The sequence below is a fragment of the Saccopteryx leptura genome, chromosome 8 (assembly GCF_036850995.1).
Source record: "Saccopteryx leptura isolate mSacLep1 chromosome 8, mSacLep1_pri_phased_curated, whole genome shotgun sequence".
Classification (NCBI taxonomy): Eukaryota; Metazoa; Chordata; class Mammalia; order Chiroptera; family Emballonuridae; genus Saccopteryx; species Saccopteryx leptura.
This window is the reverse complement of record NC_089510.1, coordinates 21,434,512-21,453,822: the sequence shown is the minus strand read 5'-3', so window position 1 is coordinate 21,453,822 and position 19,311 is coordinate 21,434,512. Positions and strand designations below refer to the sequence as shown.

At 35.7% G+C, this 19,311-nt stretch overlaps 1 protein-coding gene across 4 annotated transcripts in view; it reads left to right on the top strand.

Annotated features, from left to right (window-relative positions):
- VGLL3 (vestigial like family member 3) overlaps positions 1-19,083 on the top strand; it is a 52,357-nt gene extending 33,274 nt beyond the window's left edge. For all 4 annotated transcript variants that reach the window (XM_066346961.1, XM_066346960.1, XM_066346963.1 and 1 more), the window contains exon 4: positions 14,919-19,083. In XM_066346961.1, the coding sequence (XP_066203058.1) occupies positions 14,919-14,962 (44 nt within the window). In that variant the 3' untranslated portion in view covers positions 14,963-19,083. The remainder of the gene's footprint in view (positions 1-14,918) is intronic.
- The last annotated feature ends 228 nt before the right edge of the window (positions 19,084-19,311 follow it).

The following is a 19,311-nucleotide window of genomic DNA, read 5'->3' as shown; positions in this document are numbered from 1 at the left end:
AATAAGGACTTAATGGAAAAAAAAAAAAAGAGGTCTGAGGTGAAATTAATTAGTTAACATTGCCTGACTATATGCCTGCCTTTGAGATCACAATTTACTTCATCATGTAAAAAGTTATTATACATTCTTTAGGAAAGAAATATATTGAATTTTAATAAGAGATTTTTCCACTCTGATTTTCTTATGGGCACATTTTGTTTAACATACTGATTATCTTTTCAAGGAATGCTCTTTGGAAAATGCTTTTTAGCTTATTTATTTACCCATAATAAAAGCCATAGTTTTTAATTTTTATTGATGGCTTTTACTTTGCATTAAACTGCTCTATAGTACATTAAGAAGGGTAGATGGGGCCAAACATTAATACCTAGAAGAAGGGTGGGTCCAGGATATGAAGGACTAACTTAAGTAGGCTCAGAGTATTGGCCCCTTTGCGTAGTGAGAAGAGAGTTAAACATGGATATATTTATGATTTTGATAATATGTTATTAGATATCATATATGAATGCAAGAATACGTCTCTTTATATTCTGCTCAGATTTTTTTTGTGATATTAAGTAAATTCTGACCTACTATTTCTTTTTTAGTTGCCATAACGATACCATGAATTTTACTGAAATGCTCACATTCTTATTTCTTGTTATTGACAATAATTTACCTAAAATAAGACACACAACTTTCCATATCTCATCCAGTTTGAATTAATTTTTTTTTTGTATTTTTCTGAAGTGAGAAGTGGGGGGGGGCAGAGAGACAGACTCCCATATGCATCCGACCGGGATCCACCCGGCATGCCCAGTAGGGGCCGAAGCTCTGCCCATCTGGGGTGTTGCTCTGTTGCAACTGGAGCCATTCTAGCACCTGAGGCAGAGGACATGGAGCCATCCTCATCACCCAGGCCAACTTTGCTCCAGTGGAGTCTTGGCTAAGGGAGGGGAAGAGAGAGATGGAGAGAAGGTAGAGGGGGAAGGGTGGAGAAGGAGCTGGGCGCTTCTCTTGTGTGCCCTGGTCGGGAATTCAACCCAGGACTTCCACATGCTGGGCTGATGCTCTACCACTGAGCCAACCGGCCAAGGCCATGAATTAATTTTTCAAGTAAAAATTAGTTAATGAGGTCTTTTTATTGAAATACAGAGTTGACTTTTTTTATAAGTTCCACTTCATCCACTGTATTTAAATCTACCAAAAGGAAAATCAGTCATGTTTTGTGGTATGACTTCTTCTTTATAAACACAAGCTGCTCATGGTTTGAGATTATTTTCATCTCTAGATCCACAGATTTATTTTTGTTAGAATCCCTCATGTTATTTTAGCTACAAAATTATTATAAAATTATTTTTTTACTTTGTGGAATGTCACAATTACTTCATATAAACAGTTTAGAATTGACGTACACATATTCTTTTTTATAAGATATATTTAGGTAAGCTAAAATTACTCCCTCCTTCCCCCCAAATAACATTCTTTAGTATAACACAGGTTCAGGAAATCTGGAGGTAAAGGGAATTAACATGTTGATGTATCGTTTAGCTTCTCAAAAAAATTTTCATTTTATTTTATTTTTTTATTTTTTATTTATTTATTCATTTTTTAGAGAGGAGAGGGAGAGAGAGAGAGAGAGAGAGAGAGAGAGAGAGAGAACAGAGAGAGAGAAGGGAGGGAGGAGCTGGAAGCATCAACTCCCATATGTGCCTTGACCAGGCAAGCCCAGGGTTTCGAACTGGCGACCTCAGCATTTCCAGATCGACGCTTTATCCACTGCGCCACCACAGGTCAGGCCATCAAAAAATTTGTCATGTAAACATTAGCTATGCATTTACAGAAATAAGAGATTCAATGACTGAATGATTCTGCCCCAGGTGATTATGTATCATAGGATGGGACATTTATTCTTGCTCGGCAAAGTGTAACAAAACTACAGTAGTTACTACATCTACAGATTACTTACTAAATTCAGATTGTGAAATTTTCTGTAAGTACAGGAAGCTATGTTTCTAGTATTCTCTCACAAGTTGAGGCATAAAATAAATTATTTCTGAAGAGACTTTCACAAATGGGTTTGATAAATCTGTGAATAGAATGATTTTGATAAGAAACTTGAAAGAAAATTCTAAGGACTTAAAATCTAATATTAGATAAGGAGCACTGGGTACCAATAGGGAAGTTTGGAGTACACAGATTTCCTTATTTACACTTCTCATAGACACTTTGTGTCTGATAATATATGTCATAATTAGCTAAGTCACTTTAAATGGTTTTCTGAATTCTTCATGGAATAAGGCCTGTAAACTACATTGAAATATTCTGGCTTAATCTGAATTTTTTTAATCTGAATGTTTTGTGAAAGCACCCTCACTTACAAATTATAACTATTTTAATGAGATTTAAGGTGGAATTATTTTTGCCCCAAATTGTTACATAGCGTTCACTTTAAAATAGGCCAATTAAACTATTTCAGTTGAGATACTGGTGTTCAGTCTTGTTCAACATTATACAGATGTTCCCATTACTATTTGTTAGTAGAAACATATATATCTTTGTTTCATCAAACATAGGAAATAAAAAAAAAGCAGGATAAAAATATCTATGCATTAGAGCAGCAAATGAAGAGGAAGTTTCTCTCTAGGAAGGAGGGATGGACATCAAATTGCAACTTGCTTTTTCATCCATCCTGTGTGTCTGCTGTCTTGCTAGATCACATCGCAAGACCCATGCCTCCTGGTTGACGGTCTGGTGCTGGAAGCCTGGGCAGAAAGATTGTGATTGCATGAAAGTTCTCATAATAATCATGCCAAACTATTTTAACAGCCCTTTTTAAGGTGTTACTAATTTTTAAATGTCTTTGAGTATATTAAGGGAATTAAAATCATGAAGCTGAATATCCAATAAATTATTTCTGTCTCTGAGCATATACATTTGAAAAATAAATACTAAAAGAAACCAAAAGTGACCAACCTAAGATATTTGAATGTTTACTTCAGATCGTAATGCTCCCATTCCAGATTTTACAATGAGAGAGGGAGAGAGAGAGAGAGAGAGAGAGAGAGAGATTGTAAATTTGGAAAGAAATCATCAGTCAGTCACAGGAATAATTAACAGGATAATATGATTTATATAAAATATAAAGTACTGAGGTATTTTTCACTCTAAAGAAGAGAGGACATCAAAATAACCTCCATTGAAGGTGACCAGCTAAAGAAGTTTCCCTCCTTCCACATTGCCTCTCCAAACATATGTATTAGTTGTTGCAGTTCTGAAGGTTATAGGGTTAGTGATTTATTGGAATCTATCTTAACATTATTAGCGATTGTTAAAAATGATAAGGAAATGAGGAAAAGTTTTAGGGGTGCTCTAAGATAGAATAGGCTTAGACATTGACTTCCAGTCATTTCATTTCAGCGAGTCAACACATCAAAAATAGCATTTTGCAGAAGCCTGCATTCCAGTTTCTCAGCGGCAGTTGTGCTGTTCAATGAAGGTTTATAGACTTCTGGATTCTTACCTTGAGGGCATGATCTGAATCTGGAGAGTTAAAATGTCACAAGGCAACAGTTGCTGGTTAACAAAACATTAGGCAGAATGTTTATGAATTAATACTTTCCCTGGATTTTTTTTTTTTTAAAGTTCATAATGATTTGGTAACAATCAGGACTCTAGCAATTAACAACCAATTGCTTCACCCTGGCTGCAAAACATTTTCTTTTTAAATGGTTTATGTCACAAGTTTATTTTTCACAGAGAGACCCCCCCCCCACCAAAGGGGTGTCAAATATTTATGCACTCTTGAATGGCATTAGTTGTACAGGGCGCCTGTCCAGAATGACAGTTTCATGACCAGAAGGGTAATGGGAACCATCTCTGAGGTGCATGCACAGTGCCGGGAGATTCCAGCCAGAGAGTGAGCTGTGCATGAAAAGGACCTGGATGGTGAATCAGAGGGAGAAGCGCATTCCAGAGCACTGCTGTCAGTGCTGAGCGTCCGCGGCTGGATCCTGCAGGACCTTAATGAAATTCCACTGCTGTCCCAGAGCCCTGCCGACCTTGTCCAGGCTCTCTTCTGGGCCTCCGTCCAGAGAACAGTGCCATATGTCACAATGCCCAAAGCGTGGACTTTTCCCTCACAGATCTCCCTGCCCTATGGGATGAGTGCGGGAGCTTTCCGAGAGCAGCCAGCGTGGTTTAGGATGCCTTAGCTCAGGGGTCCCCAAACTACGGCCTGCGAGCCACATGCGGCCCCCTGAGACCATTTATCCGGCCCCCGCTGCACTTCCGGAAGGGGCACCTCTTTCATTGGTGGTCAGTGAGAGGAGCATAGTTCCCATTGAAATACTGGTCAGTTTATTGATTTAAATTTACTTGTTCTTTATTTTAAAAATTGTATTTGTTCCCGTTTTTTTTTTTTTTTTTTACTTTAAAATAAGATCTGTGCAGTGTGCATAGGGATTTGTTCATAGTTTTTTTTATAGTCCAGCCCTCCAATGGTCTGAGGGACAGTGAACTTGGCCCCCTGTGTAAAAAGTTTGGGGACCCCTGCCTTAGCTTCATAACACAAATAACCGCATGGCCACACGAGTCAGGTGTGAGCGTCTGTGTGTGTCCGTTTGAACCCCTGTAAAATGCACCGTGCTTTAGGGAAAATGCTATTGATCATACACTGCTGGTAGAAAATTAAGGAGTTAAAAGTTTTTTTAAAAGTAAACTAGAAAATGTATTGCAATTTAAAATACTCATAAACTTTGGCCTTGTGGGTCTCTACCGCTTTAATGAAGCAGCAGCATATAAAGATATACGTACAAAGTTGTTGGTTGTGATAATGTTCACAGTAGCCAAACTCTGGAATCAAGTGACTGCTGTGAAGAAGGGAAACTATGAGTGGATCCTCTGTGGTATCGTTGACTAAAAAAACAAAAAGATACAGAAAAGCATGTATGTGCATTTCTTGCCTAAAATGGGTGACAAGGAAACCAGTGTGTACGTGTGTCTGTGGTGTGTGCATGCACACGTAATTCAATGAAAGAAGAGAAAACTAGCTGGTCAAAATGTGCTTCCTTTTAGGGCTGCGGGTGTTGAGATCAAGGAAGAGAGGAGAAGAGTTTAGAACAAAAAAAAATCATATGTGTGCATGTATATGCATATGTATGTGTGTGAAACAAACAGGTAAAGAAAAAAAGGAGAAAAGAAAATTAATTTTATTACTAATTTATGTTCACCCTCAAAACACTTAAGGGCACATTAAAATGATGGCCAACATAGGAAAATTTGCAGAGATGTAGAAATGTGTGTTCTGAGATGTGCGTGGGAAAAGCAGAGGACCCCCCCAAAATAGATTCTGGGTCCTGTGTCACCACTTAGCTGTGTTATGTTGAATAAGACTCAGAACTTCTTCAGATGAAAATGAAAATGCTATGTTCTCTTTTGACACAACAGAGAGATTTCAATGACCTAAGGCTCGTGCTTGTGTTTTCTAGATGGTGACACATATGCAGAACTAAATATCTCATTATTCTTTATAAGTATGGTGCATTTCAAACAGAAAAAGAAATTCACACTGGAGATTCTCATGGCATCATGAATAACAGAGATGCTAGCTTTAAACGTCTCTGCCACTTCCTGGCTGTATCTAACTTAACTCATTTCTGTTCTTGAAGAATGGCTGTGATATTTGTTGGGAATTTAATTTCCTAGTAGTGGTGTTTGCCTGTGTTGGCCACACAATGAAAACTGGGTGTTTTTTCTTGTTTGGGCAAATAGGAGAGGTGGGATAAAGAATAAAGATGAACATTTGAAGCATTATCGGATGTACAACTTCAAGACATTTTAAAACATAGTTTCCTTTATGTAGAACAACACACTGCCCCGTGGAATGAGAGGGTACTAAAACAAGTTACATCTTACCCTACTGTGCTTATGTATTGCTGAGATGTTTGTACTTATTACTCAGAAATATCCAAATGAAATTTTATGTGCGGACCAGGGAAGTTAGACTATACACGTAATTAAACTCATCCAGACTCCATTAAATACTCACTAATTTTTAAAAACTAAAAACTGATTTATTTTACATTTGAGTATTGTTTTATTATTAATATTATTATTTTAAGTGAGAAGAGGAGAGAGAGAGAGAGAGACATGTGCCCTGACCTGGATCTACCTGGCAACCCTGCCTGGGTTGATGCTCTGCCCATCTAGGGCTGCTGGCAACCAAACACTATTTTTAGCGGCTGAGGTGTCCAGACAGAGAGCCATCCTCAGCACGCAGGCTGATATGCTCAAACCAATCAAGCCACGGCTGTGGGAGGAGAAGAGAGAGAGAATAGGGGAGAAGCAGATGGTCAGTTCTCCTGTGTGCCCTGACCAGGAATGAACCCAGGGGCATCCACGCATGAGCCGACACTCTACCACTGAGTCAAATGGCCAGGGGATGAGTATTAATTTTGTAAATAAGTTTTTATAGGTGGTTCTCTGAAACTTATTTTTAATTGCAAGCAAAATTGGGCAATGTTGTTATCTTTTGATTATTTCTTAAAGGGCTGTCATTAACTATCTGTGATTGCGCTTGGGGACTTTTTCAAATTCTAGTCTTCCCAAGAGAAACTTCTGTGCTCATCTGAGATGGGAGCTGTATAGGTTGAAAAAAGTCCTGGGTAATTCTTGCATGACTCCAAATGGACAATCATTCAAAGTGTTAAAAAGCCTGGTCCAGGGGTCAGTGTCCTTTGTATCAGCAAATTAGCTTTTCAGTGATGATGTACTCTTTCTCATATCACATATAAGGCTACATCTGAAAGAAACAGCTCAAAAGAAGAAATCCGTCTCAGAACTTGTCCCCAGACAATTCGACATTAGCTTTCAAACAGGCTACAAAGATTATATTTATATATAAAAATCCTATATGGCCTGTGGAATTTGCAGATTCTCTTTATTCTCTTTCAGGCTGCCTAACTCTTATTGTTTTATTTATCAACAATATCAAGTTTCACAAACAATTGTCTGTGGCCAACATGTTCAGAATTCCCTGGCAAAAAGATGACCAAAAACAAAAAAAAAACCGTCTTGCAAGAGACCGATGAGAGGCAAAATATGCTGTTTTTCATTTGAATACAGCCTGATATACTGGAGAGTTAACTTCATAGTTTCTGTCAACCACAAGCATGTGCTATAATACTTATTTTCATGGCTGCTTTGTTTGAGCAGGATCAGATGATGCTTCGCATCCTCATAATCATTGAAGTTCTATTTATGTTTTCTTGGATTAGACTGACTCCTCTGGAAAATGTCAGAGAGCAAGCTTGTGAAAAATGACTGATGTCAGTACAGAATTGATATATACACAGTATATCTCATTCTCTCCTGATAATTTCCAATATGTTTTGATTTAATGGAAAGATTGATTACTTAAATCAAATAGGCATAAAAAGAGATTTCTATTTCTGCAGATTTAAAAGTAATTGGTAAAATTTTCATGTTTTTTTAACCACCCATACTCCCAGGTACAGTGTTTCCTGTGTTATCATTTTATTCCTAATTATGTTTCTGTGACAAAGCAATGGATCCAGATTAACTCTTCCTCTGGTTGGATTATCTATTTTCTGGATCATAAAACTGTCACTGCATAACCTAGAAACCTCTTTAAAGATGCATGTTTGGCTGCATTTGTTATCCAGCAGATGTCTGGATAGTTAGAATCTCTTGAGAGTACTATAACTTGTGGTTTCAGTTACAATAAGTGATCCAAGCATTTTTTGGATTTGCTCCTCTCCAGCTCTGGGAGAAAATCTGTAGAAGAAATTACAGAGGGTGTTCCATTTCACTCTCCCCCACTCCATCTTTCCTTTTTCCTTTGTCTCTGTCTTCAAGGGTTCTTTATATCTGCTTTTGAAATTGAGGCCACTGAATTGGGGAGAAGTGTCTCCATCCCATCTTGTATCTCCTGATCCCAAGCTTCTTTTTTTACCCATGAGGTTATCACACTGACGTTCACATTTTGAGCATGGTAAATTGCTGCTGTGATCAAAAACTACCTGACTTTGTGATGTGTATTTTATGTTGTCCACACAGTCAGTTTTAATATGACAGATTCAGATTTGTAGCTCCACATCCTGATGTTTATAATACTTGTCAGTTTCCCGTCCAGCAGGGCATTTTGACACACACAAGTCTGAGGAAGTGAATGCATGCTGCTAAAGACAAAGGCTGAAGACTCTACATGGGAGCGTTTGTGGGTTTTGGAGGGGCTAGGGTTCTGAAAGGACAGGGAGACTAAGGTGGCTAGCTGCCTGGCAGTGGAGAAACGGGAGCAGTGGAAACACCTAGCACTGAGCTGCTATTTACCTGCAGTGTTGGCCTCAGGTGTGCGGGCGCTATGCTTCTTAACAATAACTGAGTAAATAACAATAACTGGTCCACCAGTAATAATGTCAGGTTCAGCGGGTTTTACGTTTCTACTCACCTTCTGAATTGGAATTTAAAGATATTTTGACAAATTCAGATAGTTTTTTTTAATCTCATTGTTTACGACTACTGCTATATGAAGATTTTCAGTCAATTCTAAATATACCCTAAGGAAAACATCTTCATAAACAGAAAAATCTTCTTCTGCTAATAAATTATTACACAGTTATAGTTAAGAGACTACTACTATTGTTTTAGTGTGTAAGAGTTGTAATGATAAAAGGGTAATTGCAATTCAAGTGTCATAATAAGTTTTTGTTTTTCTAGTTCAAAAATACATATTATTCGGAATGACATTAAAACAGAATTATTGTTTGATATTTAAGTACTAAGTATAGAGGTACTTCGTACTCATCAAACTGGCAAAGTTTTGTAATATATGAGGAAAAAAATTGTTAATATATCTAATATACCAAAACACTTAGAAATCAATGAGGAAATTACTCTCTTCGAAGCATCGAAACGTGGCCAAAGGTAAAACATGGAGAAAGAAATGCTATAATCACATAATGTTCAGCTTCAGTAAGGTGGGAAGAAGTGCAAATTAAAACAATTAGGTACTTTTAATTTCTAATAATATTAAACAGTAAAAAATTATGATTATTGCTAGAGACTTCCTTAAACAGCACCCTCAATGAAATATGTAAATGTAAGTATACAGAGGTGCTTGGGTTTAGCAAGCATATATATGTATTTTTTAAGTGAAAAGCAGAGCGGTAGGGAGACACCCTCCCCCCCAACACACATTAGCCTGACCAGAATCCACCCAGCAATCCCCATCTAGGGCCAATGCTAGAATCAACAGAGCTGTCCTCAGTGCCTGAAGCCAGTGAATCCAATGCTTGGACCAACCAAGCCACTGGCTGCAAAGGAGGGAAAAGGGAGAGAGAAAGGGGAAAGGGTGGGGAAAGAGGAGCAGATGGTTGCTTCTCATGTGTGCCCTGAGCAGGGAACAAACTCGGATCATCCACAAGCTGGGCTGATGCTCTATCCACTGAGTCAACCAGCCAAGGCCTCAGCAAGCATAGTTTTAATTTTTTAGAAATTTATCTACTAAAATATTTACATAAATAACATATATTTATATATTTGTCCTTGTGTATTCAAATGCGGTAGATCTATAGAGAATTGTGTAGTTTACAGTATAGGGTACAATGGATACTGTGCAGGCCTTCCAACGGGTTTATCTATATATAGTGATGTGGAATGGTTTTTCAAGATAATATCTCTTGTGAAATAAGCACGTTGTAAGCACAGTATAAATAGTAGTGTAAGTATGTGTGTACATTGAGCGCACAGAGCAAATTGTTTGATGGTGGGATATAATGTAGAAATTTTACTTTATAAATACTCCATGACTTGATTTTTAAACAAGAAACCTAAGATGTTTTGAAATTTAAAAAAATATGTATATTTTAAAAAAGAATAATGGGGGTTCTTCATGGTGGTTAAACATGATTCATCTTGATATGCACCTAAAATGAAATCCTACTTCCCAACTTGGGTCACTCTTGCTCTTATATTTTTTTCTCTACATTTGTGTTAAGGTGCTACTTCCATGTAGATCTTACTTAGAAATTCTTAACTAGCACTAAACTGATTGTCCCAGGGCTCAGACAAACAAATGCAGTTGTATGGTCATTACCAGTGATAATTTTATAAAGTGGGAGAAGATAAGATGACTGTCTCTGCCATCACTTTTGTGATCATCTCTCACTGTGTCTACGTTAGAGGTCAGGTTGTTGGTGAAGGTTAGATATTTTGATATAGCATCCAATACAGTGTTGTCTATATTTATATTTATAATGAATATGACATGTCTTTATTAAAGCAGAAATAAAATAAGGATTTATTTTTTAATGTAAGAATAAACTGCCAGCTTATTATCTAATAGTAAGCATTCTGATTCAAAAGGATTTCTAGATTCTTATTATCTATGAAATAAAATATTCTATCCCCACTTTCAAGTTTGATGTTTCTCTGTCTTCTCTTCATATATACAACCTATTATGAAGTTTATGTTGACCACATTACCTTTTTTTATCCCCAGCAATAAAATTAATTGGAAACATATTCAACTTACTTTAGAGCTATAGTCAATGGTGTTGTCAAGTGATTATGTCAAAGGAATTAGAAGTAGGGTGTGATTTTCCAGGGGATGTAATTAATATTAAACAGTCTTTAAAACTCAAGTGTGCCAGTGTAGAGCTTTTTCAGTAACCAAATTTTTTATTTCTACTCAATAGCAGAAAACTTAATCACATCAATTCTGAGTATTCTTGGTTCAACCCAATGATATCCCATTGAGTTTAGTTTAAAACAGTTTCCTATTTAGAGATAAAACCTCTTCTCAGATTCTTTCCTTACTTTCTCCCTGGGATTGTGTCTCTGTTAAGGTTAGTCGTATTACAAAAATTGTCAATTAAGAGGTATTCTTGGTCTTGTATCCAAGCATATTCCCTCCCCTGTTCTGCCTTTCTGTGTATTCTCTGTTTTGTGCCCACCCCCATAATAACCTGTTTAACTTGAGTTCAGCTTCTTGGTGTTTGTGCTCCTTCAAGATGCTCAGGTGGTGTGGTCCATGCCATTTCTTCTGCCATGGGGTACCCAGATCATAGCTTTGGAACATGCTAGCGGGCTCAACTAGAATTCTTTCTGAGCTAATGTTTGTATTATTCTCAGAGAGCTCATGGAAAATTTAGGACCAACAGAGATGGAATTCTCCAAGCTTTGCATGCCTGGACACACCCTGTTGTTATTTCTACTTCCTTATTCCCAGAATCTTTTGCAAACGTTGAGTCTGTGAAGTTAATGTCTCCTAAAAATCTCAGCTAGAAAATGATTTATGGTGCCTTGTTAAACAGATTCTTCACATTTTAAGGGAGATCATATTATGATCTTCCTTGCCCAAGACTTCTCTCTCACACCTAATTATCTTAAACTTCTTTTCTATGTTTATGCTTCCTCTGTGTTCTTCCTGGGTCTGGATATTCTTTTTCCTTTTCCTTTTGGTGGTCAGATGATAGCGGTGATAGAAGAGAAGTGAGGGACTGGGTTTTTGGGATGACATTTCCTTTTATGCTTTTTTCTCCTAACTGAATCCCAGACTCTAAAACTCCAAAGCCTACAATGTGATGTGTTTGTTTTCAAGTCTATTTTCCACAACCACCACATAGGCCAAATGTCTACCTTATGTCTTCAGTGTTCACACTGGCGAAGTTTAGGGAAGGGGAGAATGGTTATACTGATATTTCAAAAAACATTTCAGTTAGTATGACATATCCTCTTGTGTAGCTAATGTATGTAGTCTTCATCTGAACTACTGTGTAATCATTTGCTATGTCTTAAGAAAAAGATTGCAGATGTGTAGTTAAAAAGATCACTAAGACAGATACTATGTTAATTCTGATATCAGTTCTGTTAAATTGAAGTGTTTCTAAACAATCAAAAAAGAATATAAAAATGCATTAACATTTCCTTAAATTGATTTTATGAAAGAATTTTGACTTGGGGAGTTAGGGAAGTATAGGTTAGTGTCACAGCCTATAGCCTGTATAGCCCATATAAGAGAGGCCATATACATTGCAGTTAAGACTAGTGACTCTGACATCAGACTACCTCATTTGCAATCCTAGCTCTACTGTTTTATAGTTGCCTAGCGTTTCTTAATTTCACTTTTTCCCACTTGTAAAGTGGATATGATATAGCACAGTGTGTGGCATTTAATGAGATATTTCATATAAAGCACTTAACACAGTGCCTGCTATATTTAGTCTTAAGGATATGCTCATTAACATAATTTTTATGATGTCTATTTTCCTATCTACTGACAATCTTATTGATTAAATGGCTAAGCCAATCTGGGTTAAAAACACCGAGAAGATAAATATGGGTGATTTCAGATGACCAGTGGGGAGTTTTCAGTATATGTTATCAACTTATTTATATAGGGTTAAGTTAAGGAAATGAGAAAGCAAAAAGCCTGAATAGAAACAAAATTATAGCAAGGCATTTTGTGTTCTGGTAAGAAAATTTAGGGAAATCCTGGATATATGTAGATCACATAAGGACCATGTGTTAATGATATCGCAGACCACATAAAGTTCGTGGATTAATGATTTTGTTCTCTTTAACTCTTACTGGGAAAACTAAATATACGGGGTGGCTTAATATCCTAATCTACCCTCACCGATTGTATAGCAGGAAAAATGATAACCCTGCTTCTCTGTTGCAACTTAGTAGTAGGGTCTGTTTGTCATTGTTCATTTTCTTGTACTTCACTTATGTTGGTTTTAAAATTTACAGGTATGAATACCTGGTAATTAAAGCAAAGGTTTGACTTATGTGTCTTCACCAAGAAGCTGAAACACAGGACGGCATTAGATATTTAATACATTTCAAATCACAGATGAATAGAATTGATTTTTTTTATAGTAATGAAAAAACTTGAAAACCAAAAAAAAAAAAGATAAAATGAAGTTATAATGAGAGAATACCTTCTGTTATTCTGGTTGGAAAATTCAGGGCTGTGTTAAGTAATTCAATTCTTGTCTACAGAAAAAGGCTAACATGGTTTTAAAGGAGTCATATGTCTTTGAAAAGCTAACTAGGGATTGCCTTTATTTAAGAGGGAAAAAAAGACTCAAACCACTTGATGATTCCAACACTATTCATGACTTGCAGTGCTGACATTCTATAGATTGATGGAGTCTTCAAGTGTGGAAATACTGAGTCACATAGAAGATGAGACGTTTTAATAATGAAAAAAATATTTATGCAGTCAGCAGATTGTCAGTTAAGGTGGTTTAGATTATAAGAGTCACCCAACAGCGACTATGGTAGATTGTAAATTATTCTAACTGTACAATCTTTTGTAAATGAGTAAAGAAAACTTAGAATGAATTGATATACCCCCAAATTCCTTAACTTATTTTTTTCTCCCCCTCTTTTGTCCTCTTTATGGTCCTCCTCTTTATTTGAAATGTAGAGAAAAAAATTACTCTATCTAAATATAAGACTAGTACACATAAGAAAAAATATTAAGGTGGAACTAATATTTCCTCAGGAAGTGTTTCTTTCTCCCAAGATGCTAATGCTAAAGAACACAGATAGTGACTTATAGTTCTGTGAGTTTCTTTGTCTCATTTGTTCTCCTTTCCTTTAGTAGACTTTTTAAAATTATCTTAATGTCTCCCATCAACGACTGACTAATTCTGTTTTGTACTGATACCCATTGTTTTCTAAAATTCTTTGACAAGTTGGAAAGACAAGAAATGAAATCACTGCAGCTGTTTTAGTAACAAGTACAGTTGAAAACAGTACTGGCTCATTTAACTGTTCTATTTCTGACATCTAGCCCAGACTTAAACAGCTTTAGATCAAGGATGGACACAATAGGAGTCAGGCTTTGTATATACCCACTTATTTAATAGCCTTACCTTCATGTTTTGGTATTTGGTTTTAAACAAATTAAGAGCAACCCTTATTCTGAATTTTTACTCTTCCAAACAACTATGCTTCTGGACAAAAAAACCAAACCAAACCAAACAAAAAAAACAAAACAAAAAAGAAACTGAAGAAAGTGACTTCAAGCGGGTGTAAGGAGCTTGCTATGCTATGCTAATTGTCTGTATCAGAAATTAGTCAATTGACTACATGAGTGCCGAATCAGTCACATTTTCTGTTTTGTTTACTCTTTGATAAACTTCCTAACCATTTTAGCTATGAATTAGAATCCATACATATTTTCCTTTGTTTACTATTCTTTTAATTTTACCTGTAAATTTCATTTTCTTGTTATGAAGTTTGGATATTTGTAAGCTATCTTAAATATTTTCTGGAGGAAGATGTGATAAGAAATAAGTAAATTCATAAGTTTGTACTCTTAACTGTGAACCAACTATATTTTACTGACACTAGATTCATTTTTTAATCATGTCTAATTGCTCATCATAATTTATAACAATTCCACGGTGGAATACATTTCAAAATAACACTAGAATTTATTCACTACTGTAGTCCAAATAGTATCATTTTTGTTACTGAAAAGAATTAACTACAATTCAGCCTAAATGCCCCAAAGATTAGTTGCATCGTTTTCCCTCAATATCCACTCCTTTTGAAATTAGAAATAAAATAGTTTGTTTTATTTTATTTTATTAATTTTTCTATTTTTAATTTCTTATTCACTCATACTCCAAGGAAATAAAAACCACAGTAAAGAATTTCCACTGTACAAACAGCACTACCCTCAGCTAGCGTGTGTGTCACCTGTTGGTTGACATTTTGAAAATTAAGAGCTCAAGCACAAAATTTTCTTCAAGATCAGGTATTCCTTAGGTTATACTTCAGAGTTGTGTCAGTTGCCTTTTTGGTTTCTGTATTCAAAGCATTGTAGATGATTCCCATTTTTTTTTAGTGTTATGCATGTTAATGCTTTTTGTTTCTCTCCTTGTCACTTTTCCTAGGTCTACAGCACCAAGACAAGAGCAAAGAATCACCATGGTACTGAAACACACAGTATTAGTAAGTCGGATTGGAGCGTGAATCCGCGCACCCACTGGGAAAGATGCTACCAGGACTTTCCATTCTGCAATGGGACACAATAGACATGGAAGGAGAAGTGTCAGCCAGCTGACTTTGGTTTGGAGCCTTTCCTTGAGAAAGCAGAGTGGGTCCTAGACATTGAAGATTTTTTTGTTTGTTTTTCCCCTCATCTGAGCCTTTGCCAACTGTGCAACTCTCTCTTTTTGTCTTGCTTTTATCAATACATAGTTTAATTTTGTTTTATTTTGATTTTTATTTTAACCAACCATCTTGTCAGGAAAAGATGAACCACAAATGAATATGCTCATTCTTTCAGGAATACAATTTTATAGCTCTATGTGCATCTATTTTTGTAGAAATACAGAAAGTTTGATTTAGCATTGATGGGCTATTTTTGAGGGATGTATTTTTTTTAAATATTGTAAAAATTGTTAAGTTCTGTTTAAAGAACTTGCTCTCAGAGAAGCACTGGTGAAAATGTTTAAAATGCTTGTCTTTAAGATGTCTGTGATATGCTCTGGGCTTTCTAGGTTTACCTCAAGTGTTTGAAAATCTCTCCCTTTTTACAAAAGTAGCACCATAACTATGCCACCATAGTATTGTATTACATTAAATCACAGTGAAGATTTAACTCCATGCCAGCTTACTTAACTTTGGATTATATGTATAACTTGAAAGGAAGTGTTTCAATGACTACACTAAAGAAAAAAAAATATTTCATTACTTTGATTTCTCCAAAAGAGTGCTTACAGGTTGATTTAAAAAGTTTGCATAAACTTGAGATCAGATGAAGAGTTTGCATAGAGTGTGCAGTTCTCTTTCTAGTCCATCTGACTTTAATAAATGGAACCAGAGTGTATACCCAACTACTGGGGAAGAAAATGCATTGAACCATGCTACCTTTGAGTGCCAGTGACTTATTTTTCTTGTTCCTAATTATTCATTCATGGCAATTTTTAAGGTCATATTTTAAGTAGATTTTTTTTTTCCTGGAGATAGATTGAAGGAGTAATACTCGGGAAGGTACTAGACACATTACAAAGCCTTTAATTCAGTGACTGTTTCTAATAATGTTGCCTGTCATTGTGAATTGAAAACTAATATATTGTATATGGAATATTTTAACATAGGTTTTTTGCAAGGTTTTTGTTATTGTTTAAATCCGGTTTTAGGTGATTTAATTCTTCATAAGGAAAAATGTAGAGCAAAATAAAACTTTGGTTTGAATTTATACCACAATTACTGAAATTGGGTTAATAAGTTGACAATTTGTTATTTGAAATATATTATTTGAAACCCCAGATTCAAGTTGATGTGGTCCTCAGAATCTAAATAAAGGAAGTTGGAATGATCATTAAAACCCTGCTAGGAAAAGATTATGAAGTAGCAGTTAATGATATTCTACAGACTTTTAATGCAAAGTCCATTCTTTCTTTCCAACTCTTTTTAAAGATGGGTCATTTTGAAAAGTTAATGCTCTAAAGAACTTTTGGTCAGGAAATAGATTTCTTAAATTTTCCCATTCCTGTCCTCTCCCATGTGAAATACAGTGTATAGCAAAATACCACTTTTCATCTTAAACCTTGTATATTATATATATGAACATTTTAGCTATAAGAACAACACAACCTCTGCTTAGCTAGGCAGAGTTCTTACAGATGATTTTCAGATATTTTCCTTAGCTGTATTTTGTGTACTAGTTTTCCTTCCCGATGCACCTCATGAGTTATAAATCTATACCGTCTTGTTGTATTCTTATCATTCCATACATTGCTTCTTATTAATTAGGTTCTCCTTAGCATGATATGCACGTTTTTACCTAATGTGAGGTCCAAACTTAAGGTATCTTCCACTTACTCATGACATGAATTTAGATTTCTAGAACCTGGTTTGGTTAAATTATCTACATTTTGATTTACAATTTGATTTATTACAGTTGTTTATAATTTTTCCGAATCTGTGGAGCACAGAGTTGAATGAATTTATAAAATTTGTTTCATCTTGTATCCTCCAAGTTTTCAATGACAAGTATTTGGTAGTACCTATGGGATGAGTTGCTGGGGATTATGTACTTTTCTTCCCTTAGGACCTATTGAATTTTGCAATTTTTCTGAGAAGGGTATTGTACTCCGACTCATTTAGGTCATTCAACTGGATTTTCCTAATTAATAGAAGAAAACTCTTAACTCTTTGTTCTTTGTCTTATAATCCACTGAACTGAATTGAAGGAGAGAGTGCAGATGATTCTATAGCTTCACCCTGAATTGAGACTGTGTTCTGTGCCATTCCTGACAACCATAGGATGGAATATTCCTTGGTTCTGGAGGCTCAAGAGGAGTTGGGAAACTAAATTCTGCTGTACACAGGAAAGCTTTGTAAGTGAGAACAGGCCTAAGTTTTGTTGGCATAGCAAGGGTTGAATCCTTGAATGTACAAGGAGTAGATCAAATCTAAGTAACAAGTGAATGGGTGTATGTCTGTAACTGTCCGGCATCCCCTTGGCATGTTTGTAGTATTACTATCAGCAGAAGTTATAAAAGAAGATGAGTTGTAATTTAGCATAAGATTCTGAACTTTCTTTATTTTAACTGCTATCACACTCTGGGCCTGGTTTGTTCTGTTTTGTTTTGTTTTTCATATTAAAATGATACCGTTGAACTTAGCGTCTTCCAAATTGCTCTATTGAAGGTTATCACTTCCTTCCTCAATTTTGTGTGGAAACATTCTATCTTAGACAATTCTTTAAATTATTCAAGCTTTCCAAAGATCTGTGAACTAGATCCTAGAAAACTATCTGACTTATTTGACATCTAATCTATGCTTCGACCCAACATCTCAGGAGCTAACTAAGGAACAAGACAACAGTGAGAAATTCAAACTTAACAGGTTATGGGTCTCTCCTGGTTTATTTTAAAAAAAGTTCTAAACATGTCTAAAAAATCAATATTTCTTCTTAAGAAGGTTAACCATTCACTCCTCACCTCCTCTATTCTTTCTTCTCTCTCATTCCTCTTAAAATTTCTTACAATATTATTTTAAGCAAAAGTGCCCAGGATTGCTTTGATTTTTTTCAACTGAGAACTAGTGAATGACAAATAATTGAAGAATTAATTTCTTTATATGAAACATCAAAAAAAATTCTAGGCATTATAAAATATACCATTGAGGAACTGGTATTCATTATGCAAGTAGTATTTGTCCATTTCTACTCTAAAACCTGTAGAATATATGACAGAATCCAATTTTTACACTTACCGTCTGGTTTAATGTTACATTTATAATTTAAAGGAGCAATCAGAAACTATATTTTAAGAAACCCCATTCTGTTTCCTACTGAGTGTTCCTTTGTTAGATAATCTTTGCTGAATTAACTCAACAGAGCAGTGGAATTAGTGGTGGAAAAAGAAAATATTTATGTTAGAGTTATGACGAGGGGATGAATAGAGAGGTAGAATGAATTAATGGCCAAGAGTTGGGCATTGGGTCATTCTCGGAATTGTGGCATGGCCACAATTAGATATGTGTGACTTGGGGTTTCATTTATTTATCTCATGAGTAAAGTGGGGTAATAATTCCTACTGGAAGGCTGTGAAGGTTGGATATATATCTATTCAATCATCGACTCACAGTCGATATTTAATAAATGACAGCTGCCACAAATGTATATCAGTTGAGGAAGTAGGTCATAAAGCTGAGCCCCCTAGTGTCCCTCTTTACTTTCCATGCCCATTTCTGCAGCAGTAGATACATGACTGTGCTTTTCCATGACAAATTATTGTGAGAGAATCTTTGCCTTCTACAAAGTATTGAAGATAAAATGTGAATTTTTAATTATCTCAATATTTTCGTGTGCCATTTATGAAGGAGAATAACCTATTACTGGTACATAGGTTCCACATTGAGTTTTCATACCTATTCTAAAACTTGATTTATCCAGGGCCCTAGGATTATTTTTTTTTTCCAAAGTGAAAGCAACAGGTCCATTAAGTCACCAAAGTTTGTACTTTTCAGTTATGTTTTGGGCTTCTTTAGCACCTGGAGCAAGAACATTACTTTTGAAGTTATTCAGTTTTTTTTTTTTCTTTTTGCCTTGGAAGAAAAAATGCAAAATATAGTGGAAAAAAATCATCCGCATGTAAAGGGGATAAAAAAAAAAAAAAAGAAAAAACAGAACCCTTTACGATTTCAGTCAGCAGATTTACTCTGCTTGAGAAAAAAAGAAACAATTTTATTAGAAGCAGATGTGGACACTGTGTCAGTTATTGAACATGGAAAGAGTTCAGTTGAACTATTGCAGTTACGGAGGGGTATTGA